The 21,682-nt window shown below is 35.4% G+C and overlaps 3 protein-coding genes across 3 annotated transcripts; 1 reads left to right on the top strand and 2 right to left on the bottom strand.

Moving 5' to 3' along the window:
- The first annotated feature begins 6,516 nt into the window (after window positions 1-6,516).
- LOC123313704 (transcription factor HES-1-like) lies at window positions 6,517-9,895 on the top strand. Its single transcript, XM_044898686.1, has 4 exons — window positions 6,517-6,777; window positions 7,750-7,862; window positions 7,925-8,020; window positions 8,136-9,895. The coding sequence occupies exons 2-4, from the start codon at window positions 7,782-7,784 to the stop codon at window positions 9,237-9,239; spliced, it is 1,281 nt and encodes a 426-aa protein (XP_044754621.1). The 5' UTR covers window positions 6,517-6,777; window positions 7,750-7,781; the 3' UTR covers window positions 9,240-9,895.
- Window positions 9,896-10,024: 129 nt separating this feature from the next.
- On the bottom strand, window positions 10,025-17,952 carry LOC123313703. Its single transcript, XM_044898685.1, has 7 exons — window positions 17,703-17,952; window positions 16,486-16,796; window positions 14,953-15,145; window positions 14,604-14,823; window positions 13,648-13,904; window positions 11,698-13,270; window positions 10,025-11,049 (listed from the first exon to the last, which is right to left on the bottom strand). The coding sequence occupies exons 1-7, from the start codon at window positions 17,867-17,869 to the stop codon at window positions 10,081-10,083; spliced, it is 3,690 nt and encodes a 1,229-aa protein (XP_044754620.1). The 5' UTR covers window positions 17,870-17,952; the 3' UTR covers window positions 10,025-10,080.
- Window positions 17,953-18,428: 476 nt separating this feature from the next.
- Window positions 18,429-21,563, bottom strand: LOC123314414 (nuclear hormone receptor HR96). The gene is made up of 5 exons (XM_044899698.1): window positions 20,621-21,563; window positions 19,807-20,014; window positions 19,522-19,737; window positions 19,214-19,423; window positions 18,429-19,112 (listed from the first exon to the last, which is right to left on the bottom strand). Exons 1-5 carry the CDS (start codon window positions 21,373-21,375, stop codon window positions 18,915-18,917), a joined length of 1,587 nt encoding a protein of 528 aa, XP_044755633.1. The 5' UTR covers window positions 21,376-21,563; the 3' UTR covers window positions 18,429-18,914.
- Between the last annotated feature and the right edge of the window lie 119 nt (window positions 21,564-21,682).

Raw genomic sequence — 21,682 nt, 5'->3', positions numbered from 1 at the left:
CAAACGCTCTGGTCACGGCAAACTCAACAGGGATTATTTGTTAAACTAACCGAAAAGGCACTACACTATCTTTTAAGTTTGTCCCTTCACTCATAAATGGTAAGAAACAAAGAAATCTGCAAGGGGGGTAATTGTCCCAAGTTACAGGACTGTCCCAAGTCACCCGAATCTACCGTATCATAATGGGAGGTCTGTAGTGAGAGAGAAATGTAATTTTTAATTAAAAAGTTAAAATTAAAAATTTTTCATACTGTTTTTACTTAATTTTTTTACTTCCAACTATTTCTATAAAATTAATTTTGTTCTTGAGGTACTTTTTACGCTGTTTCTGTACCTATTGCTTTATTTTTATTGACGTCGTGTGGGGTCTCCTTCAAAATATTCTTCAGTATCAAATCATAACTGTTCATCAAGACACAGTTTACACATTTGTTTTCTATTGTATCCGTAGAAGCATTTTTCTTTCGCGTGTCATTGTCATTTTTCTTTCCCGATTCCGAAGGTTCATTGATGGAAATGATAAACCAAGAACAGGTAGTAAGAATCCATTGTATCGCCTCTAATTTCAATATCTCCTAAACCCATCCTCTCATACCGAACCACAAAAAACTTCGAGTGTTTACCTACCAACCCACAAAACAGAGGAGCACTACGGTTCTTGCATCTTCCAACTCTCATCCCATCCCGGAAATAACGGACCGTGCAGTGAGAAAAAGAAACAGATGCACCTGTATGTTTACATGTGAACATCCGTCCGAACGATGGGAACTTCCGATCCCTCGTGAAAATAGGGGAGGGGTGGGGCGAGGAACGGTATACCCCCGTAAACAATTACACCTTTCGGTCTCCCCTTGGAGTGACCGGCATACCCATAGTCGTGGGAATTCCCATAGATGAGGGATATACTGTCGCACCGTCGGATTGCAGAGAGGGGTGGTCGCGTGTGAAACGGGTTCGAATTTGATGGATGCGGTCGATTGGGGTGTTTAGGACTATTCCTTCTCTATAGAAGGAAAATGCAAAATTAGCTGGGAACTGCACGAAGCGAAAATGATTATATGCGATTTTGTTCGTTTTTCCTGAAGATGAAAAGCAAAAGCTGTTTGATTTATGGTGGGATAAGGATACATTCAGTATTTCCAACTGCTAGCAATTTCTTTGTCCTATCTTCCGATAGATCTAGTTTTATGATTTTCTTTTGATGTAAAGCGCTAAAATAACCATATCACATTGCCAAAACCTGGAGCAAAAAACCATTTGTCACATTTTTATTCCAATTCATTGTTGTAGATTTTCGAATACTCAAAATAGTTATTTATGTAACAAAAACGACAAACTGTCTATTACAGCCTGCAAATTGTTAGCCGAGGCTAGCAAGAAGGCGAGACAATAGACAGTACTTTGCCGAGGTGCATATAAAGTACGTTTTTTCGTCGACCTCACATACCTTTATGACACTGATGGGTACCTATTTGCTGGCTACGGCTACGTTGCCGTAATTGCCAATTCCCTCAGCATTCTTGATTACAATGAACACTAATATTCGAACAACGTTCTTATTTCCCTAGTAAAATGTAGCGGATTTCGTGAAGAATTAATTTGACAACAGCAAATGACAGTTATTGTTACAGATTTTATCTTGGATTCACAAAATTGATTCAATCGACGCTCTCGTATTTGTGACGAACAGCGGACGAAAAGTGTTTACGGACGATGGACGAAAAGTGTCTAATGCGGACGAAAAATACTTGCCTTCAAAATATGTAGTTGACTTTCCGTTCTGGAATTAGTACGTAAAATGTCGTTTTTGTTTAGGTTGATGACAAATTATATTTCAGTCAAAATTTCACATTTTTTAGGGGATCTGATATAATAAAATACACTGCTCAGGAATTAATAGGGATCGCTGACCTTCCATCAATTTATTTCAGGACTACTATAAAAGATTTCAAATTTCAGATTCAAATTTATTCAAGATTCTCACAATAGGTGTACGATGCTTTTATGGTTAAAATACATGTGTACAGGGTGTATTTGAAGGTGGATTTTTTTTAACAGAAGGTAGAACTGGTCAAAATGAAGCGTTTCACCAAAAATCACCTATACAAAACTTTCAAAACGACGAAGTTGGAGAATAAATTGAAAATGATTACTGAAATAGATCCTTATATGACCCTAGACCGTTTGTTAGCTGAATTATCGCAAAGCAGTGAGAAAAAACTTATCTCCTGATTCGACCAAGTGGTTTCGTTTAGGATATTGGCTCGTTCGAAATTTACGTGGTATTGAAAATGACAACTTAGGATTGCCGAATTGTTCTCGTTATTTCTTAGTAACTTACACAATTTTATGAAATGGCCTATTGCGATACCAACTGACAGAAGAGACTTAGGACACAAGTGTAAAAAATAGAATAAATAATAGGTACTTCAAAATTTCGCCAATAAAATTCGTCTAAATTATTCACGAATTTATTCACAATGGGCATCACAATCTTCTTGTTCGAACATTCCAACAATCGTCGTAAAAATGGGATGAAATGGAGAAACATCCTAGCGCCTTTTCAACATAACTAACATAAGCACTTTCAAGAAACTGCCCCGAATTTCTACATTTTTTTTCACCCTAAATTGCACGATACAACAATTATGATTCTCTCAAAAGTGACCTGATGCATCTAATCCGATGAACTTGGTACTGAACCATTCCTTGTCCAGCCATATGTTTATGTTTTGTTTCGTTTTTGCGATGGCGGAGTCAACTTCCACAGTCCCGTACTTGAAATTCAATGAAATTTTGTCGAAATTCTAGGGGTTGTATCTCAGCCATCTTGGATATTTTATATAGACAATTTTTGGTTGAACGACTCATTTTGATTAGTTCTACCTTGTGTCAAAAGTGCACGAGATCGTATCCATGCAGCACTCTACTCTTCGAGGCATACTTAAGATGATATTAAGATGAAACAATTTATGAAATTTTGGAACTAATAATTGGACCAAATATTGAGCAAAGCTGATTGTCAATCGGTTGTTCTAGGAAGAAGAGTTGTCTAGACATATCTACTCTTAAATAGTATCATGTACTTATGGTTTATTATGAATAATAACGAATGAAATTTCAACAGTACATATTTATAATAATTGTGTTTGAGCTATGTTGGACCAAATTCCCTTATATCTTCTATCGCTTCTCACAGTGCGGTCTTCTCGATCAAAAATTGACAGTTTGTAGTATGAGAAGGTTGTCAACAAAACAACGAAATTGAAACTCGACTGACCAAACCCTCATAATCATAATACGGCTTAACAGAGCGCAACCAACCAGAACGGCATTAACCCATCTGGTGCCACGCTTCTCATAACGCACAACGATGGCTATCTGGCTCCCACCGAATACCTGTAAAGTGCCATCCTGTACCGTGGGAATCGGCCTGGGCCTCTCGACCTAATAAATTTTTAATCTCGCCGAATTGTGTTACTGCGAGAGATGAAAGGAACTCACAGGACCATCCTTGACGAATTCATTCCAGGCGATGTGATTTTTAATGATTTTCCTTCAAGGCGAAAAATGATATACCTATGGCGTTTTTGCCCCGTTTATTATCCGTGGAATAACAGATCTACGTCTGTGCGATGAGGCGGCTAAACGATGTGAATTTGACAGGTCGTGTGGGCGGAGGCAGTGTCGGCTCGTCTCTCTAGAAACCTAAACACTAAAATTATAAGAGCAGCTAGAAAAAATTGGAATATTTTGATTAAACTGAGCACTCTGGGCAGCAAATGAAGTGGGACAGGACAGCTAAGTAATTGCCCTAGTTTGACCAGCTATGACTTTACTTTGGAAATGCTGGATTTTCACCCAGAGATGCAAAGTGTATTGCCACTAACGCATTTTTTTCAATCCCTTCTCGTTTTACAGGTGTGAATGCAGGACACTCAAAATTTCTGTTTTTTGACGAAGAATTTGGGAAAAGTAGATGGCCTTATACCTTGGAACATCTTCGGATAAAATGCGTTTCTATGGAAGTTCAATGGAATTTGGAATTACCTTTATTTTCCAAGAGGATATATCTTCTCTCGTTGAAAGAAGTTGATATGAATTCATCTGCATTTACCTATAGGTAAATATACTTCAAAAAAATTTGAGCATGTACAGGGTGTATTTGAATAAGGTGAGGGTTTTTTCAACAGAAGACACAACTGGTAGAACTGGTCAAAATGAAGCGTTTCACCAAGAATCACTTATACAAAACTTTTAAAATGACAAAGTTGAAAAAAAAATTGAGAATGATTACTGAAATAGATCCTTATACGTTTGTTAGCTGAATTATCACAAAGTAATGGAAAAAAACTTATCTCCTGATTCGACCATGTGGTTTCGTTTAGGATATTGGCTCGTTCGATATTTACGTGTTAATGAAAATAGAATCTTAGGATTGCCGAATTGTTCTCATTATTTTTTAGTAACTTACACGATTTTATGAAATGGCTCATTTCGATACCAATTGACAGAAGAGAATTAGGACACAAGTGTAAAAAATAGAATAATACTCAAAATCTCACCAATAAAATTCGTCTAAATTATTCACGATTTTCTTCACAATGAGCATCACAATCTTCTTGTTCGAACATTCCAACAATCGTCGTAAAAGTGGGATGAAATGGGGAAACATCATAGCACTTTTTCAATATAACTAACATAAGCACTTTCAAGAAACTGCCTCGATTTTCTACATTATTTTTTCACCCTAAATTGCACGATACAACAATTATGATTCTCTCAAAAGTGACCCGATGCATCTAATCCGATTAACTTGGTACTGAATCATTAATTGTCCAGCCATATGTTTATTTTTTGTTTCGTTTTTGCGATGCCGGAGTCACCTTCCACAGTCCCGTACTTGAAACTTCTAGGGGTTGTATCTCAGCCATATCGGATCTTTATGTAGACAATTTTTGGTTAAACGACTTATTTTGATGAGTTCTACCTTCTAAAAAAAAGCCTCACCTTTGAAAACACCCTGTATATTAGAGGAATCAGTCATCATTTTGATTTGTCTCCCTATGTGTACATAATAGATAAGGTGTGAACCCACAACTGCCATCATTGTATGAAAGTAAGGTTTAGTCCAGACTAAAATACTTATTCTCGAGATATTCCCTGAAATTATTTATATTCACTAAAAACTCTAAACCATTAAAACCCTCAATCCTTTTTACAATTCAAATTATCAATCAATGCCTTCTGAAGTTGAAAAGCAATCAAAAGACTTATTCATTTGATACTACAAGAAGAACGAAGTTTTTTAACCTACCTACTTATTATTTTCAACAAAATTTAAACCCTTTATTTCAACACGCCGTCACTGGTTGCGGGGGATGAACGAAGGGAGTCTGAAGGGTCTCGGGCCTCTTCTCAGAAGGGTCAACCACAAAGAAACCCTTATTGACTTTGATTGCTTCCGAAACGGGCACAAAAAATACGAGATTGTCTGATAATTTATTACAGTGAAGAATGGACTAACAAGTGCAGGATTTTTTGGGTCTAGGACATTAATTTGGATGCAATTCTTTCTAGATTTCTGATTGAATTCTAATGGAGGATTGGAGGATATGCTTTTTTCAGAGAAGTTATTCAACTAACTCTATTAACGTTTCAAAGTTAAGTAAGTCAAAATAATCCAATAACGTAAAAATTTCAAAGAATCGAAAACACAATATATCAGATGAAATTTTGTTATCTTTATACCTGCGGATTTACCAAGCTTAAGCCCTATTATTTGCAATTTTTGTGCAAGTTGAAATCCCTCAATCCCCGCTCACAGTTGTTAATAGGAAATTGACAGAACACTAACTTTCTTTTTATTTTTGTTTGCCGGATCAAAATCACCCAAACAAAAAAGTGATGCGAAACATATCTAAATAATGATAGCCTATACTTTTATACTACTGGATTCCCAAGGACTAGTGCAACTTAAGAAATATGATTAGTTGAATTTGTAGGTTTTTCATCTATCAATTTTGTATTTTGAGCACTCAAAGCACAATCTGGAAAATAACTATATCCAACCGAAGTAAGATGTGTTAGGAATTCAAAAAAAGCTACTCCATGATGTAAAGATGTTTTATTGATCATCAGATAATTTTTTTAACATTATTTCTCACCCTCAATGTTTACTGTTTTTTCAAATGAATCCATAATTCGATTTCAACTGATTTTTTAATGGTAGATTCCTTCCAAATCATTTTATTCTGAAATTACAACCACTTCGTCGTAATTCACTTTTCGAAAGCCTCTAATTCAATGGGCAGTTTCTGAAAATGCACTGATTTGTTTTTCTGCTTTGGAATAAGTAACATGAATTCCCATCACCAAGACTTTCACTCTCAGACAGATCGTCGACATGAAATAAAGATACACACAAAGCTCCATGTCAGATCTTTCAAGGAGTTCAATCAACCATACAAAAATGAGTAACCAAATACCAGAAAGTACCGCCCTGTCCGTGGGAATTTTAAACAGTCGAGTAACTTTTTAGGTGACCGACTAGGGTGCAAAGGGTGGGGGAAAGGGCGCTAGCCACCAGCAATTCCCACGGTTTACACTATCGGAATGCCGTATCAGCTTACCTTAGCCTTTGGCTCTGGTTAACATTTCATTATCGAATGTGGTCTTCAGCAGAGTGGTCGTAAATTTTCAGTGAAGTGACTGTGAAGAGAGTTTTCACTTTTTGGATTACCCTTTTGTGCTGCTTCCGGATTTTGGCTAAGTTTTGTGAGTGTTTTTGTGTTGTTATTTTTCAAATTTACTTGGTGAATCGTTTGGAAAAACATAATGCGCGAAAATTGTTTTTGTTTTGTTCATATTTCGAAATTTATTTTCAAATTTTACGACTCCGAATTTATTTTACAAATATATTCTCTTGAAACATATACCTTTGGTTAGGACTTCTGATTTTTTTTCATTCAACTGCCTGAAAAATTGTGCTCAAATATGTGTTTTTAAACTAATTTACCCATTCAAAGGTAAAAATAGATGGATGACAAAAATTTCAATTATAGGATATTCAAGATCAGCTGATCTATTCGGACAAACTCCTTAAGAATATTTTTTCATTCCGCTGCCAGTTTTAGGAAAAGATTAGGGATCTTTCTTCGGTTTCAACCAGACGAACATTGTAAAAACTATTTCTTATTTCCTAAACTTTTCGGAAATTTAATTGTGACGTTCTATTCTTCTATTCTCAACCGTGAAAATAGAGGTAGATCGATAGGTAAAGGCCATCCAGATCTGGAAGTATGGTTGTACAATACTCGAATAATCAATTGTACCAAATTCAATCGAGTTTTTCCCAAATAGTTTAAGAGAAAAAGCCTCTGAAAGACAAATTTTTCTCCTAGTGTTGAACATAAAAAGTGAACAGGTTACACTTTATTAAATTTCTAAGCACAAAGCCTTTTTTCCTGAAAAAACTGATTATAATAATGACTTGAGAAACAAAAATCGAGTCATAAATGATAATGAAGAATTCATTGTAAAATCACCGGGTTTTCCCCATAAATATTGCCAAAAATGCCAGCTCAATCGAGAGTATGTAAATCAAGGTTTTTATCGTCAAATATTTTGAAAAAATTTCCCTTTTTACGAAATTTGAATTACAACATCTTTCGATGGCTTAACAAGTATTACTTGATAATTTGTAATGAAATCGAGATGTTATTCTTCATTTTGCGAATTTTTTCGCAGATTCAATCCATATCTACTCCAGTTAATCTAACATGCCAATCAGTGAGGACGAATACGACACCAGATCAGTTCAAGAATCAAGAATTACGATGTCAAAAGCAGAATTGAGAAAGGTGAGCCTGTCTTGCATTTTTCATGCAGGGGTGTCCTAATAAATATCTTTCATTATTCTCAGACGCACAAACCCATCATGGAAAAACGTAGACGGGCAAGGATCAACCATTGCCTAAACGAGATCAAGAGTCTAGTTTTGGAAGCCATGAACAAAGATGTGAGTATTTTGAAAATTAAAATTACTGCTGAGTTGAAGATTTTGGCTGGAATACAGTTGAATCAATTTAACAAAACAGTCGTGTCTCTCCTTATAAAAAAGCATCTCTTTCCAGCCTTCTAGACACTCCAAACTGGAAAAAGCTGACATTTTGGAGATGGCCGTCAAGCATTTGCAGAATATACAGCGACAACAACTCGCCATAGCTATGGCAACAAATCCGTCTGCTGTCAGAAAATTCAGAGCTGGTTTCGACGATTGCGCTGACGAGATTGACAAGTGCCTTAACCAAATAGAAGGCGTGGGTGATTCTCTCAAGCAAGGACTCACCAGCCACCTCAGAAAATGCATGAACGGCATCGAGCAAGTTGCCCATTTGAATTTCCCCGACCAAAGTCATATACCGTTTCTGGGCAACCCGAATATCATGTCCACGCCAACTTCTAAGCTGGATATCGGCTTGGATTCGACGACAAGGGGAGATCCAAACAACAATCCGTATTTTCGCATACCTCAAGGGTTGCAATTGGTCCCGGAAAGATTGAGACCTGGGGAACTCACTCTTCTCCTCTCAAACGTTACAAACAATTTCAATTTTTCCAATTCGACGTCTGGACACGTGGTTGTCAAAGAAACAGAACGACCTAGTGCCTTTGCAACTGTGATACCCTCAGCATTGTCTGGAAAATTATTGAGTCCTCCTCTAAGCCCAAAAACATATCAGCCTCCAGATGAAAGAAGCTCATCGCCAAAGGGGTTTCGACCAGTGCATATCAGTATAAAACCCGTCATACCTTACTCTTCCCCAGACGACGCTCAAGTTTGTCAAATATCTTCAACATCAGCACCAACACCTTCTGAGATAAAAACCATTAGATTCCCTATTCAGAATTCAAACGAAAAACGAGTGTTACAAGCTCAGGGTAAAATAGTAGAACCTTTATGTGTGATAACAAACCAGGGCGAGCGATACAAACAGGCTAAAGTTGTCGAAGACTCAGTATATTGCGAAGAAAATATTCAAAGAGGCACAAAAAGAACATTCGGTGAAACCCAACAAGGCCTATTGGTCGTCACAGAAGATTATCCTCACAAAAAGAAAGCGTTTGAACCTTCTTCATCATTCACAAGAGAAAGCGGTTCATCATCGTCTTCAGTCCGTCAACCTGCCAAAAACCAGAATGAAGATAGTTCTTCTGAGATGTGGAGACCCTGGTGATTCGATAACGAGTTCGAAACGTTTGATGAACATTTGGGTACTACATTGATAATCGTGAAGACGACTGGAAGCAGCTGCCTCCGGCAAGATGGAAGAAGAAGATGACCAGGAGGAAGACAGAGTACAAGGATGATCTCAACGTAAAAAAAGTGATGAAAATAAAAAACAAGAGAAAGCACTAAGATGGATGTGAGATTGAGATAAAAGAATTTTTATAGAAATTTATATTTTGTATATTTTTAAATAATCATTGATAAGTACATAAAATAAAATCTTCGAAAACTTATCTCGTATTATTCGATATAAAACTAATTGAAAGCAAAAAAAATTACATTCGAGAGAAAAATATAACAAATACATTCGATATAATGAAACAATATCGACTTGTGATAACTATCACTATGAGTTTTAATTTTGAAAAGAATAAATAAAAGTAGGTGAAACCCTAAAAAATATAAATTGGAAGCAAATACCGATAAAAACGTTATATCACTTTTATGCATCTTGAAGTAAGGAAACTTAATAGAAAAAACTAGTTAAAACTGAATGCAAAAAACTGTGGCAAATTATTTCATAGGAACATTTATTGAAAAAGAAAACTATAAAAGATTACTGAAGAATACATTATCAATTAGAACCTATATGACGAAAATATTTTTAATATTTCATTAAAAGACAAGAAAAAAGTGTCAAATTCAAATCGTCTGAAGGAATCTTGAAGTTGACTGAATTCAATATGATAAATAAAATAAATATAATATAAATAGGAAAATAAAAAACAGGAAAAAAGAAAATAAAATGTTAATTTAAAGAAAATGTTTCAATTGTCATGATGGGCAAGTTATTTGAACAAATCGTCGAAATAACCTTTTATCTTACTACCAATTTTATGAATCAAAGAATGTAAATGGTCGAATGTATGATGGAAAAATGATTCATTGCCATTCTTCGGGATTATTTGGATGTTTGTGAGGTCTTTCTGTAGAAGACTTTTCCTACCACCAGACACTTCCAACTTCTCAGACGTTTTATTCCTATCCTTTTCACTACTGCTGGAAACATTTGTAGGACTTATCCGGTGCTCGAAACTAATCTTAGTGACGTTTTTATTTTTCTTCAATTCGAGTTTGTTTTTGTTCGGGAAAACCAACTGATAGTCCCTTTCATCATCTTCTGCCTCTGAGCCATCATCTTTGTCGATTCTGTTCAGGATGGAATCTAAACTTTCATTTGAATCTTCTAAGAGAAAATTTTTTCTCTTCCCTATACTCCTTTTTATCATATTCCTGCGGAGAAGGTGTTGGTATAGAGGTAGGTCATTTATCATGACAGTTTTCTTGGTCTCTATTATATTTCTGGGTTTCAACGATAAGATATCTTCCGGTCTCCATCTCCTGTACGAATCACATAAAGGTCTATAGTTGTGATGAGTACAATCTACTGAACGTCGCTCCTTTGGGGTGATCTTTGATTTTGAGTCCTCGTCATTACTCATGGACTTCATGAATGTGTCGTAAGTCTGCAGTTTTCGTTTTAAAGACTCGTAATCTTCCTTATTTTCACTATCGAGGGCGATTTGGAAAGATCTAATTATGTCCTCCACCAGATGGGAACAAGAGCATCCTGCTGGGTGTACATTTGCTTTTCGACCATGAGCTGTTGTATCTCTTTTGAGACGAGTAGTCCTATCATCATCCAAGTTGCTATAGTCGTCTTCGTCGGAGAAATCTATGTCGTCGAACTTTTGGACTTCCTTCGCGTTCTTGAAATATTCGTCCAATCTCATATATTTCTTGTCTACATCATCTTCCTGGAAGAATAGATGATAATTTTGAACAGGAGTATACAGGCTCATTCGTAATAAAAACGAGTATTCTGTGTTTATATTAACGTTTCAACCACCGCTTTTTTGAAGATGCATCCTCCCTGAGTTGACGGAATACGAATGTGTCCATATTTGATGAATTAACCGTAATAAAGGTTTTAATTTTAGGGGAGTATTCTTCAGATCAACGTAAGATATGATGTCAATAAACTTGTGCCTACAAAAGCTTCATTACCGATTACATTATTCCGCTTTTTTTTCTTGTGCAATTTCAAAAACTTTAGATTGGTGAACTCCTACGATGTCAAAAACCGATCACATGTGTCGTATGGAATAAAAAATATATTTGGCGCAGATTGTCGAGACAAAATTATTTGTAACTATTTGTCAGGAGACCTCCTTTCTTTGATCTAATAAATCTCGAAATTTCATCGAACTCCAACCGTTCGGTCTTGACGAATTTTTCGAAAGTCAGGTGTATCTCCCAGAAAAATCATCGTAGATCTGAATGTGATACTTATTCTAAAAGAGTAAAACTTCAATTCTAGTAATAAATCTCGATATTTCATGGACTTTTCATCCACGATCTGACGAATGTTGATTCTCTCACCAAAATAAGATAGCAATACTTACCTCTTCAAAATCGTTGCCTGCAGTCCTCATATTAGCGAGTTTTTTTTCAGAACAAGGCTTATAGTGCTTCCTCTTCTTCTCGTTGAGATGCACCTTTTTAGGCTCCTTATCATCGTCTTCGAAATATAAATCAAAATCGTCGTCCAACTCTGAAGAATCCATATTCGCGTTTTTGGAAATCATGGATTTCTTCCTTTGTGTTGGTTTTTTATAGAAGGGGTTAACAATAAGACTCTTCGAGGGAGAATCCAATAATTTCTTTTTTGGTGCTATTTCAGACGATTCTTCGGAATAGTCTGAATCTTTCCTGGACAGTTTATGTTTAGACGCTTCATTCAATAGTTTCATGTTGATATCTCGTTTCAATCTGCTGGATCTGATACTGCTTCGTGCTTTCAAGGTGTGGTCATGTCTAAGTTTCTGAGTCGCTTTCTTCATGATTTCAGCTAGTTCTTCATTGGTGAATCGAATATTAGTTTTCGCAGCTCTTGCCTTGACCCTATCTGCTAACACTTTTTTCACTTCTGCACTAGTCAACTCCAATTCTATTTCATCAGATTTCTCCACATTCTGCTCCTTCGTTTCATGTTTCTTCAGTTGGTTCGTTTTTGCATTAGCCAAGATATCTTTCAAATGTTCATGTAGGTTCTTAGCGGTTAAAGTTAATTTTTTGTGGTCTGTATGGGGAAAATCATCATGATGGATGCTGTTCAATTTCGGCACCTCAAACTCCTCAATTTGATCGTTGGTTCTTTCGTGCAGAGGATGTTTCAGGGAGTTTATGGTGGGGAAGTTTAAAATTTCTTTGAACTGATCATGAAGACTTTTGGGTTTTCCCAGAACAAATTTCTTGGCGTCGGTTTGGTGGAGACTATTCAATTTAGGAAATGTGAATTTGGGTGGATTTACAACTTCAACTTTAGGTTTTTCGGTTTTCGAAACGGTCTCAAGATCTTCGAAAGATTCTCTTATGGTTACTCCGTTGTGTTTGGGCTTATCGATGGACTTATTATGCATCATTCTGCTCAAATCTACTAAACGCTGTTCGGATTCCGTCAATTTTCTTTGGGCTTCAATCAGTTTGGCCCTTTCCAGAATTTTTTTCCTGGTTTCCTCGTCGATTCTGAAGTGGGCTTGTTGATCCTCCTGTTGTTCGTAATTCTCCTTCAAATCTTCCAGGATATCGTCCAATTTCTGGTGGGTTTCTTCCTTTTTAGTAGCGTGATAAAACTTTTCGTCAATTTCTAATTCTTCCTGCAGTTCTCGTTCCATTTCCTTCAAACTGACGGCGTTTTCTTGAAGATTACGGGTTTTTATTTCCACTGCTAACTCCGCCGAAAGTGGCAATTCTTGATCAGATTCGATTTCTTCCATCAGCAACGCCATTTCGTCTTCTTCATCCATACAGGCTGTTACTCTGGCTCCTGGCAAAACGAAGAAGCCTATGGATTTGGGAGGGACCGAGATTGATAAACCGTTGGAAGGTTTGGCCCTTCTGAGTTTTGGGGTGAAAATCAGAGGTTCCTGTTGCAGAAGGCTGGATTTCAATTTTTCTCCGTTGAGATAGATCGATCTGTTGAAGAAATAGTAGTAGATACTGGTCAGAACTCAAGATAATATAAAAATTATTCTATCGTTTTCGTTTTGTGAGAAAAAGGAGAACATTATAGTAAAATTACAAGGAATAGGAAATTAGGTAGGTACTTCAAATAAGTTTTTCAGTTAAAATTGAAACTGAATACCCAATCGTAGAAGTTTTGAGAATAGCAGTCGTTTTGGAAAAAAATTATTGTTAGGAAAGATTCAAAAACTTCCAATCTTATGGGTTTTTCATTCACTTGAAATTTAGCTAGTCTCAAATTTGATGATTATCAGTACTCTATAACCTGGAATCTTGATCGCAGAGTCAGATCAGAAATGGCCAGTCATATTTCGATTGATTGCTCATACCTTACATCAGACTTCGAGGTCAGTATGTAGGATTGTATTTCCATATCTTTTGCCAGAGAACTCAGCCTTATATGAGTATTATGTACATTTTCTGCTCGATTCACTATCATTATAACCATTGCTCCTCTCTGAATGAAGTTATTCTGATGCTTAGCACAGTAAGCAAAGGCATCGAGCTCAGAATCTGAAGTAGCTGATCTTATATCTAGAACAGTGTTCCCTACTAATGTCTTGTACAACAAGGAAAACCAAAACACCTGAAAAAGAAGGTGAAACAATTGACTTATGCAGTATGCAGTGTTTTATCAACATTCAACACTAATAATAATGATACCCATAGAAGAAATAAATGAATAATATAGTCGCGGAAATATTTGAGGGGTGATTCCGATTCTTCCTGTTCATGAAGTTTATTTTTTATCACTATTACAGTAAAAATTGGTATTGGTTAAATTTTCCTGCTAACTATAAGTACTCCGCTATTGGGATATTGGGAGCTTTCAATGACCTGATATTGGAAAAATTTCCCTTTCAATGCCTCATGGTCCATGCACTTTTTTACGCAATAAATATATAACTTGAAAGTTGGCATGCTGAAAACTCCTCAAAATGCGACCAACCACTTCAGTATTTACTATTTGCTACAGTTTTTGTTCGACAAATTTTCGAAAACTGTATGTATCATATTGAGAAAAGTATTTTTCCCAACGTCCAATAGTTGAAAATTTCTAGAATACTCAAAATTAACCAAGCATCAGGATGATGAAAATTTTCAAAAGTCAGAAATAGTTAGGGAAATATTTTTTCTTGTATTTTACTCAAATAGCTAAATATCTCTTCTATGAGGTGTTTAGGGCTTTTCGGCTTTTCCATTCATTCATATGTCGTAATTGAAAAAGTTTTATCTATATCGATCATTTCTATAAATTATATTCCTGTGTTAGTGGAATACTTACAGGGGTGTCGACAAAAAATTCGAACACCCTTGGAGTTCTCAAAATTACGTCGAAACCATTTCTACCAGCCTCCCCAACTTCCTTGGCCCATTCTAGGGCAGTTTCGAAGGTTGCAGGATTACGACTTCGTGGCACCGATGTCCATAATTTCGGATTTTTTCTCTCTCCGAATATGATATGTGCCAATTCGTCATTCAACATGTTGTGATCCCTTTCGGTCCTAAAACGTCGAATATGTATTATAATAGCAAGTTAAGAATCACAGAAGATTTCTCTTCACTTCTGTTGTAGGGCAGATATTGTAGATTTTACCAAAAACTTTTTTTTAATTTCCGTTCAAGTTACTTACTGTTCCCAAACAACATAATCTGCCGAGCCTTTTAAGGAGTCCAGCAATCTTCTACAGCCACTTCTGTGGGTGCATTTCCTGATGTTACTTCCCACAATTTTCCAGGTACTCTTTCTATCGGGAAACGCATCTAGAATGTGCCTCAGTATACGTATATCCTCAACATATTGTGTGTCTGTTTTATTGGAGCAGTCTGAAAAACATAACTTTCTCAACACCTCTTAAGGTATGGTATATACTTATACCATCCGTGCAAAAATTCTCGGGAGTCAGATATTTCTGGCTATAGATATACTATAATCCTATCCATTGGTTTCGATTATAAGCAGAGCTTATATTGAGAAACTTTCATTTAGAAGAATGTTTCCTGAATTCTAGCTGTGCAAATATTGTGTATTTTGATTATTTTTCAAAGAACAATTGGAATTGTGGAAATCGAAAAATTGGAGAATCGAGCCATCATCAAGTACCTGTATTTAAAAGGGTTAAGAGGTAAGCAGATTTTCGAAGATATTTTGATACCCTTGGTGATCAATGTCCTTCGTATGCGACCGTGAAAAATTGGACTGCAAGCTTCAAAAGAGGTAAATTTTCCATTGAAGATCATGACCGATCGGGAAGGCCAGTTTCTGTTTCAGTCCCCGAAAATATCGATGGAGTTCATGACATGATTTTATTAGACTGCCGAATTGGGCTAAACCGGATATCTGAAGCACTGAATATTTCATACGAACGCGTTCATCATATATAATTCACGTCAATTAGGACATGAGAAAAATTGCTGCAAATGTTGCAAAAGCGTGCAAGGGTAGAAGAGCGTTCGATCTGTGCTCGATTCGAAAACGATGTAGACTTCTTAAACCGAATTGTTACTATGGATGAGACTTTTTGGTACATTTCTACTATCCAGAAACAAAGCAAGAATCGATGGAATGGCGACACTCTGGTTCTCCAAGACCTAAGAAGTTTCGTGTCCAAAAATCTGCTGGAAAAGTTCTTGCTTCAGTTTTTTGGGATTGCCATGGAGTAATCATGATTGATTTTTTGGATGAGGGCAGAACAATAACCGGAGATTACTATTCGACATTACTGACCACTCTGTGGTAAAAATTAAAGAGAAAAAGACGCGGAAAGCTATCCAAAGGTGTTTTGTTTTTGCAGGACAACGCCCCTGCACACAAGTCTCATGTTGCCATGTAAAAAATTCGCGATTTAGGGTTTGAATTACTAGAACACCCCCTTATTCAACAGATTTGGCTCCTTCCTACTATCATCACTTTCCTCAACAGAAAAAAAGTTTAAAAGGTCGTAAATTTTCTTCCAACGAGGAGGTATTAAAAGCTGTGGATGTCTGGTTTGCAGACTAAGAAGAAACATTTTTTCTGAAAGGTCTCTATAGACGTTCCAGGTTCGCTGTAATAAATGTAACCAATTAAGAGGAGAATATGTTGAGTAATAAAATATTTTGACATTGAAATTTTGTTTGGTTCTTTAGTAGGCTAAGAATTTCGCAATATATTCTCGTATACCTACCATATCCCAACTGCCACATGCAAGTTAGATTGAATTTGTCCGAAATTTCCAGAAGAGGTAATATCGACTTAGGGTTCCACACACCCATCGATGTATCGGCGTCATTTATACCAAAAACGGGGGTCAAATTTGCCATATTGAACCATTCATTAATGGCGAACCACACCGAGGGGGTTACAGTAACGCTGTCAGAATCGTCGGTTTCTTTCGATTTTTCATCTGTGTCGATGTATTTCACGAATTCGGTTGATGGACCAGCAATTCGCACGTATGCTGGACTAAGATGTCTCGCCATTTGAAGCGAAACATCGCTGCAAGAGATGAAAAGATTATGTGAAGTGGGCCCAGCACTTTTCGATTAAAAAAAAAAAATTTGCCGAATTGTTCTAGTTTTGTCTGCATTGCACCCTCGAAATTTATTTTATATTTAAAATTCTGCAATAAATCTCGAAATTTCATAGAGCTCGGTTCAACCGCGGTTGGTCTTGCCCAATTTTTAAGCCACCCCATCTTTTTGGGAATGTTTACGACATGCACTCATATCTTCCAGAAAAATCATTGTGGATCTGAATGTGATACAAATTCTAGAAGATCAACTCTTTCAGTAATAAATTTCGAAATTTCATCGAGCTCGATGGAACCGTTCGGTCTTGACGAATTTTTAACTGAACTCATCTTTTTCAGGATTTTTCGAAGGTCAGCTTTCGAGTCGTTTACCTCTCAATAAAAGTAACCGTAGATAGAAATGTGATACATATTCTGAAAGAGCAACTCTTCTAGTTAAAAAACTGAGAATTTCATCTATCTCGGCGCAACCGTTGGGGCTTGACAAATTTCTAATTGAACCCATCTTTTTCGGAATTTTTCGAAGGTCAGCTTGCGAGTGGTTTATCTCTCAATAAAAGTGACCCTAGATGTAAATGTGATACATATTCTTAAAGACCAAGTCCTCTAGTTACAAATCTGAGAATTTCATCTATCTCGGCGCAACCGTTCGGGCTTGACGAATTTTTAACTGAACCCATCTTTTTCGGGATTTTTCGAAGGTCAGCTTGCGAGTGGTTTATCTTTCAATAAAAGTAACCCTAGATGGAAATGTGATACATATTCTGAAAGAGCAACTCTTCTAGTTAAAAATCTGAAAATTTCATCCATCTCGGCGAAACCGTTCTGTCTTGACGATTTTTTAATTGAACGTATAAAAAAAATCTACTCACCTTAGATTGATTTTCGTCAAGAGAACAGCAGGATCAATAGAAATACTCAAAAATCGTTCACTAACAACATGCAAAGGTCTTTTACTATTAACAACAAATATATTCTCATCTGATTTAACCCACATCGGCAAAAAAATCAATAGAAATACCGCGCATTTTTTCAGCATAATAAACGAACCTCTCGTCAAGATCTATCAAAAGTGTCTGAGAAACTTTTATTTCAATTATATCTCATTACCTATTGGTAAACTTAAATTCGCTCAAATCTACCTTGAATTCCTCACAACACTCAGCGAATTTTTCGTCTTGTTTTTCTTTCGCATAAATAAACAAATATCGTTAAAAGTTTATTTCGCAAGCAAGGACAGTTTGTTGCGCTTTCTGAATGTCATTCTGCTCGCTTCTATCATTCATTACAGAAAATTCATCCCCGACTTTTAATTGTTGTTAGTTGATGAAAAAAAAATACGATCAAGGAAAAAATTATCTCTCGCTATGGCTAGTGTTGATATTTGTATGATTTATTTATCTCTGTACATTCATTTCACTTTATGCATATAAAGATGCTAAGTTATATAACATTCCATATCTTTTTGGCAGAACGAATTTCGTCGGGTCATTTACAGAAAAAAAATTGATTTGATCAAGTCGAAATTTAGTACCTGGCTTTAAAATAAAGTTTTTAAAGTTTGTGCATAGTTTGAGCGGTGGAATAAAACGAATATCAACAAATATAAATTTATTTATTACATTTGATCTGATACATATAGTGCGTAATCATCAATAACTTGAAATAAAATTATTTCCTGAATTCAATATGAAACAATTATGTACTACACAATAAAATACCGTAGATTTATATGAAACGGGAGTCACAGGACGGAAATAATATTGCAGTTGCTCCTTGGAACATTTTTTTTCATTCAGAATCGATTTTTTGATTCAGAAATACCTCTTTGCTGGATACATTGGCTACACATAATTAGAAAGAATAAATTTATACAAAACAATAACATAATATTGCCAAATTAGCTTTTCAATTCATTTGTAATACATAGTTGCTTCACTAACATTAAATTAAAATATTTAATTATATTCAACAATCAAAAGACTAAATGACAGGACCTTTCTATAAATATTGCACAAGTGCCTTTTGAAGAAATATTCTTCTATAAACAGCCATTTTTTGTGGAGTAATTTGTACTTATATAATCAAGGTTTCAAGTCAAATAATTCGATGAGTAACGGTTCTACTTGAGATGGATTTACATCTAGATATATATTAATCAATTCTTCATTGAGAAGGTGCAATTTCGATATTTTCTGCATGAGTTTGAGGAATGTTGACTTAGCTTCACAGCCTGGATAGGTGCATTCTAAGTATCTTCTCAAAAGATAATAGTAGGAATTCTGCAAGAAAACATTTGAAATCAAATTCTTTAATAAAAACTAAAATTTACTGATTTAGGTTCACAAATTATTGGTGAATATTTTTTTCAGAAAAAACTTACTTGTTCCAATTTTATCACCTCTTGATGCACCACCCTAGGCCTGTCTGGGGTGAACAAAGCTATAGCACACATTATTAAAATGATATTTTCATCTGATCTCCACCTTGGATCAAAAGTTTTGATGAATTTTTCATGTTCTGCATAGGCATTATTTTTGGCTTGTTTCAGAATTTCTACATTTAAGTTGATGCTTTGTTGTTTTTTAGGTATCTTGAAACAAAACAAAATTCAAGAGTCAATACCACTAAAAACCATAAGTCATCAAAAATTATTCCAGCCAGAATTTCTGGTAGTGCCAAATCAATTACCTGCCATGATTTGTTTTTCGAATCATAATTCATAGCACTTCGTAAGATCATTATTTCTATTGCTCCACCTTTCAAGAGACAAACTTGATCTTCCTGGCACATGCTTTTGAAGGCATTAATTTTTTTAACCATTCTTATAAGTCTCCTCACTGCAATAGCAGTCAAATTTATTACATCCAAGAGAGCAGGGTCGGCTTCTAGTTTACCATGAGGATCCTTGAATTAGGAAATTGGATCACATCACAATTTGAAGCCTTCTGCCTTACTGAAGGAATATTTTCTTACCCTTAGTTGTCCAAGAAGGCTATTCTCTATGTCTTCATCGAAAGGTGCTGACAAAACTTTATTAGCTACAATCAGTTCATTCAATTTTGCTCTTTCAGCATCATTCAATTCTTTGGAATTACTGTGGTTGACTGGAGAGAAGGTTTGGTATTCCAATTTGATTGCCTCACATAATATGGTTTCAAGTGAGTTGGCTTCACTCGAAGAACTGAAATGAAGCATACTCATTTGATTTCTTGAGAAATATAATAATAAGATCAAATAAATATCACTATATCAATCTTTTTGAATTAATTCTGTGGTGTAAAACAACACAATATGTTCCAATAGAATACAACAGGTCTTCTAACAAGCCCTAATAAAAACCTAGGAGATACAAAAATAAATATCAATTTGGTACAATTAATTGAAGGGAATATTGTGAATAGATTTTAATCTATATGAGAATGAACTTAAGTCTTTTAATCAAATATTTCACCAATCTCTTCCTTAATGAACAAACATCCTGACAGGCTAAATCAATAAAGGGCAGGAAGTAATAATTATTATAAATCTGATAAAAATTTCATTCATGAATTTACTTTTCTATATACCAGAGATTATATCATTTATCATTTCCTTGATTTCTTGGTGAATTCTATCAAATTGATAAAAAAATAATTAAAAAGATAGCAAATGAATGGAGAATGATGATTCAAATTTTAAGGAGATATGAAAACAGAACATGAAATAATTCATAAGCCTCCATTCAATTGACACAGGGAATAAAATAATAAAATTAATATTACAAGAAACTTATTGAAAAAAGTCTTACTTTTCTACATCATCTATCTCATCTTTAGTGATATCAGATAAGTCATCATTAGAAGAGGAGATATTTCTTATATTATAAATACTATTATCATTGTTAGTCTCAGTTATGACATTTTCTTCAGTTTGGATATTTGGATGAATATTAGATTCAGAGTTTCTTTCAATCTGATGGAAATTCTGATTCTTCTGAGGAGTGTTATTCAAAATACTTCTTATCATTGAAACCTCATCACTGGAGGATACTATTTGTGTATCATTTGGTGATATCAACTGAATTTCATCAGTTACAACACTACTAACATTATGATTATTTTGTGAAGGTGATACAGTTGGGGCTTGTAAGGATACTTCGTCATCATCTTGTTCTTCACTAGTTTGAATTGATATTTCGTCTGTCACGTTCAAATCTTTTTTCACCTTTTTGAAACCTTTTTTGAATGCCCCCAAGCCCATCCTTTTTCGGGTTCGATTCTCCAATATTTTTTTCCGTTTCATCTCCTTGTCTTCAGCAGACATTATCAAATTTTTACACATTCCTATAGCAAAGCACTTGTCCAGCCTACATTTTTGGCAAAATCGTCGGGTAACAGGTGTTATTGTACAATGTTCACTGAATGGACATTTGAAATCTTTCTGTATCAATGCATTTCTCCTGAAAAAGGCTTTGCAACTCTCACATGTTATGGCATTGAAGTTGCAACCTAAGGCTTTATCGCCACACACTCCACAAACCTTTCCTTCAAATTTAACTTTCATTTCAATGCTTGACACAATTTAGGTAAAGGATTATATCTCATTTGCTAGAGTAATGCCACATTCTTATTCCTACGCAGAGGACTTGAATGAAAATTAATTATGAATGCCTGAATCAATAAATCGAATATGAGAGGTTGGCGACATTTATATTTCATACTTATCAATGTTTATTAAATCCAAATGACCTTCCTACATGTTTCCACTTGAGATACAATTAACCTCACAAATTGACAAGATGTATTTTTGAACTACTGATCACTGACCACAAAATAAATTATTCCGTAGACCGAACTATAATTAGTTTTTA

The sequence above is a fragment of the Coccinella septempunctata genome, chromosome 5, assembly GCF_907165205.1.
Source record: "Coccinella septempunctata chromosome 5, icCocSept1.1, whole genome shotgun sequence".
In the NCBI taxonomy this organism is placed as follows: domain Eukaryota; kingdom Metazoa; phylum Arthropoda; class Insecta; order Coleoptera; family Coccinellidae; genus Coccinella; species Coccinella septempunctata.
This window is presented reverse-complemented; position numbering and strand designations above follow the sequence as displayed.

Bases quoted from the DNA above. Each gene is read 5' to 3' on its own strand.
- LOC123313704 (XM_044898686.1), top strand. From the start codon at position 7,782: ATGCCAATCAGTGAGGACGAATACGACACCAGATCAGTTCAAGAATCA. The intron at 7,863-7,924 runs GTGAGCCTGTCT...CATTATTCTCAG, and splicing joins CAAAAGCAGAATTGAGAAAG to ACGCACAAACCCATCATGGA. The intron at 8,021-8,135 runs GTGAGTATTTTG...ATCTCTTTCCAG, and splicing joins TGGAAGCCATGAACAAAGAT to CCTTCTAGACACTCCAAACT.
- LOC123314414 (XM_044899698.1), bottom strand. From the start codon at position 21,375: ATGAAAGTTAAATTTGAAGGAAAGGTTTGTGGAGTGTGTGGCGATAAA. The intron at 19,738-19,806 runs GTAAGAAAATAT...TCCTAATTCAAG, and splicing joins GCCTTCTTGGACAACTAAGG to GATCCTCATGGTAAACTAGA. The intron at 19,424-19,521 runs GTAATTGATTTG...TTTTGTTTCAAG, and splicing joins CGAAAAACAAATCATGGCAG to ATACCTAAAAAACAACAAAG.
- LOC123313703 (XM_044898685.1), bottom strand. From the start codon at position 17,869: ATGCTGAAAAAATGCGCGGTATTTCTATTGATTTTTTTGCCGATGTGG. The intron at 16,797-17,702 runs GTGAGTAGATTT...CATCTCTTGCAG, and splicing joins TTGACGAAAATCAATCTAAG to CGATGTTTCGCTTCAAATGG. The intron at 11,050-11,697 runs GTAAGTATTGCT...CTATTCTTCCAG, and splicing joins CAGGCAACGATTTTGAAGAG to GAAGATGATGTAGACAAGAA.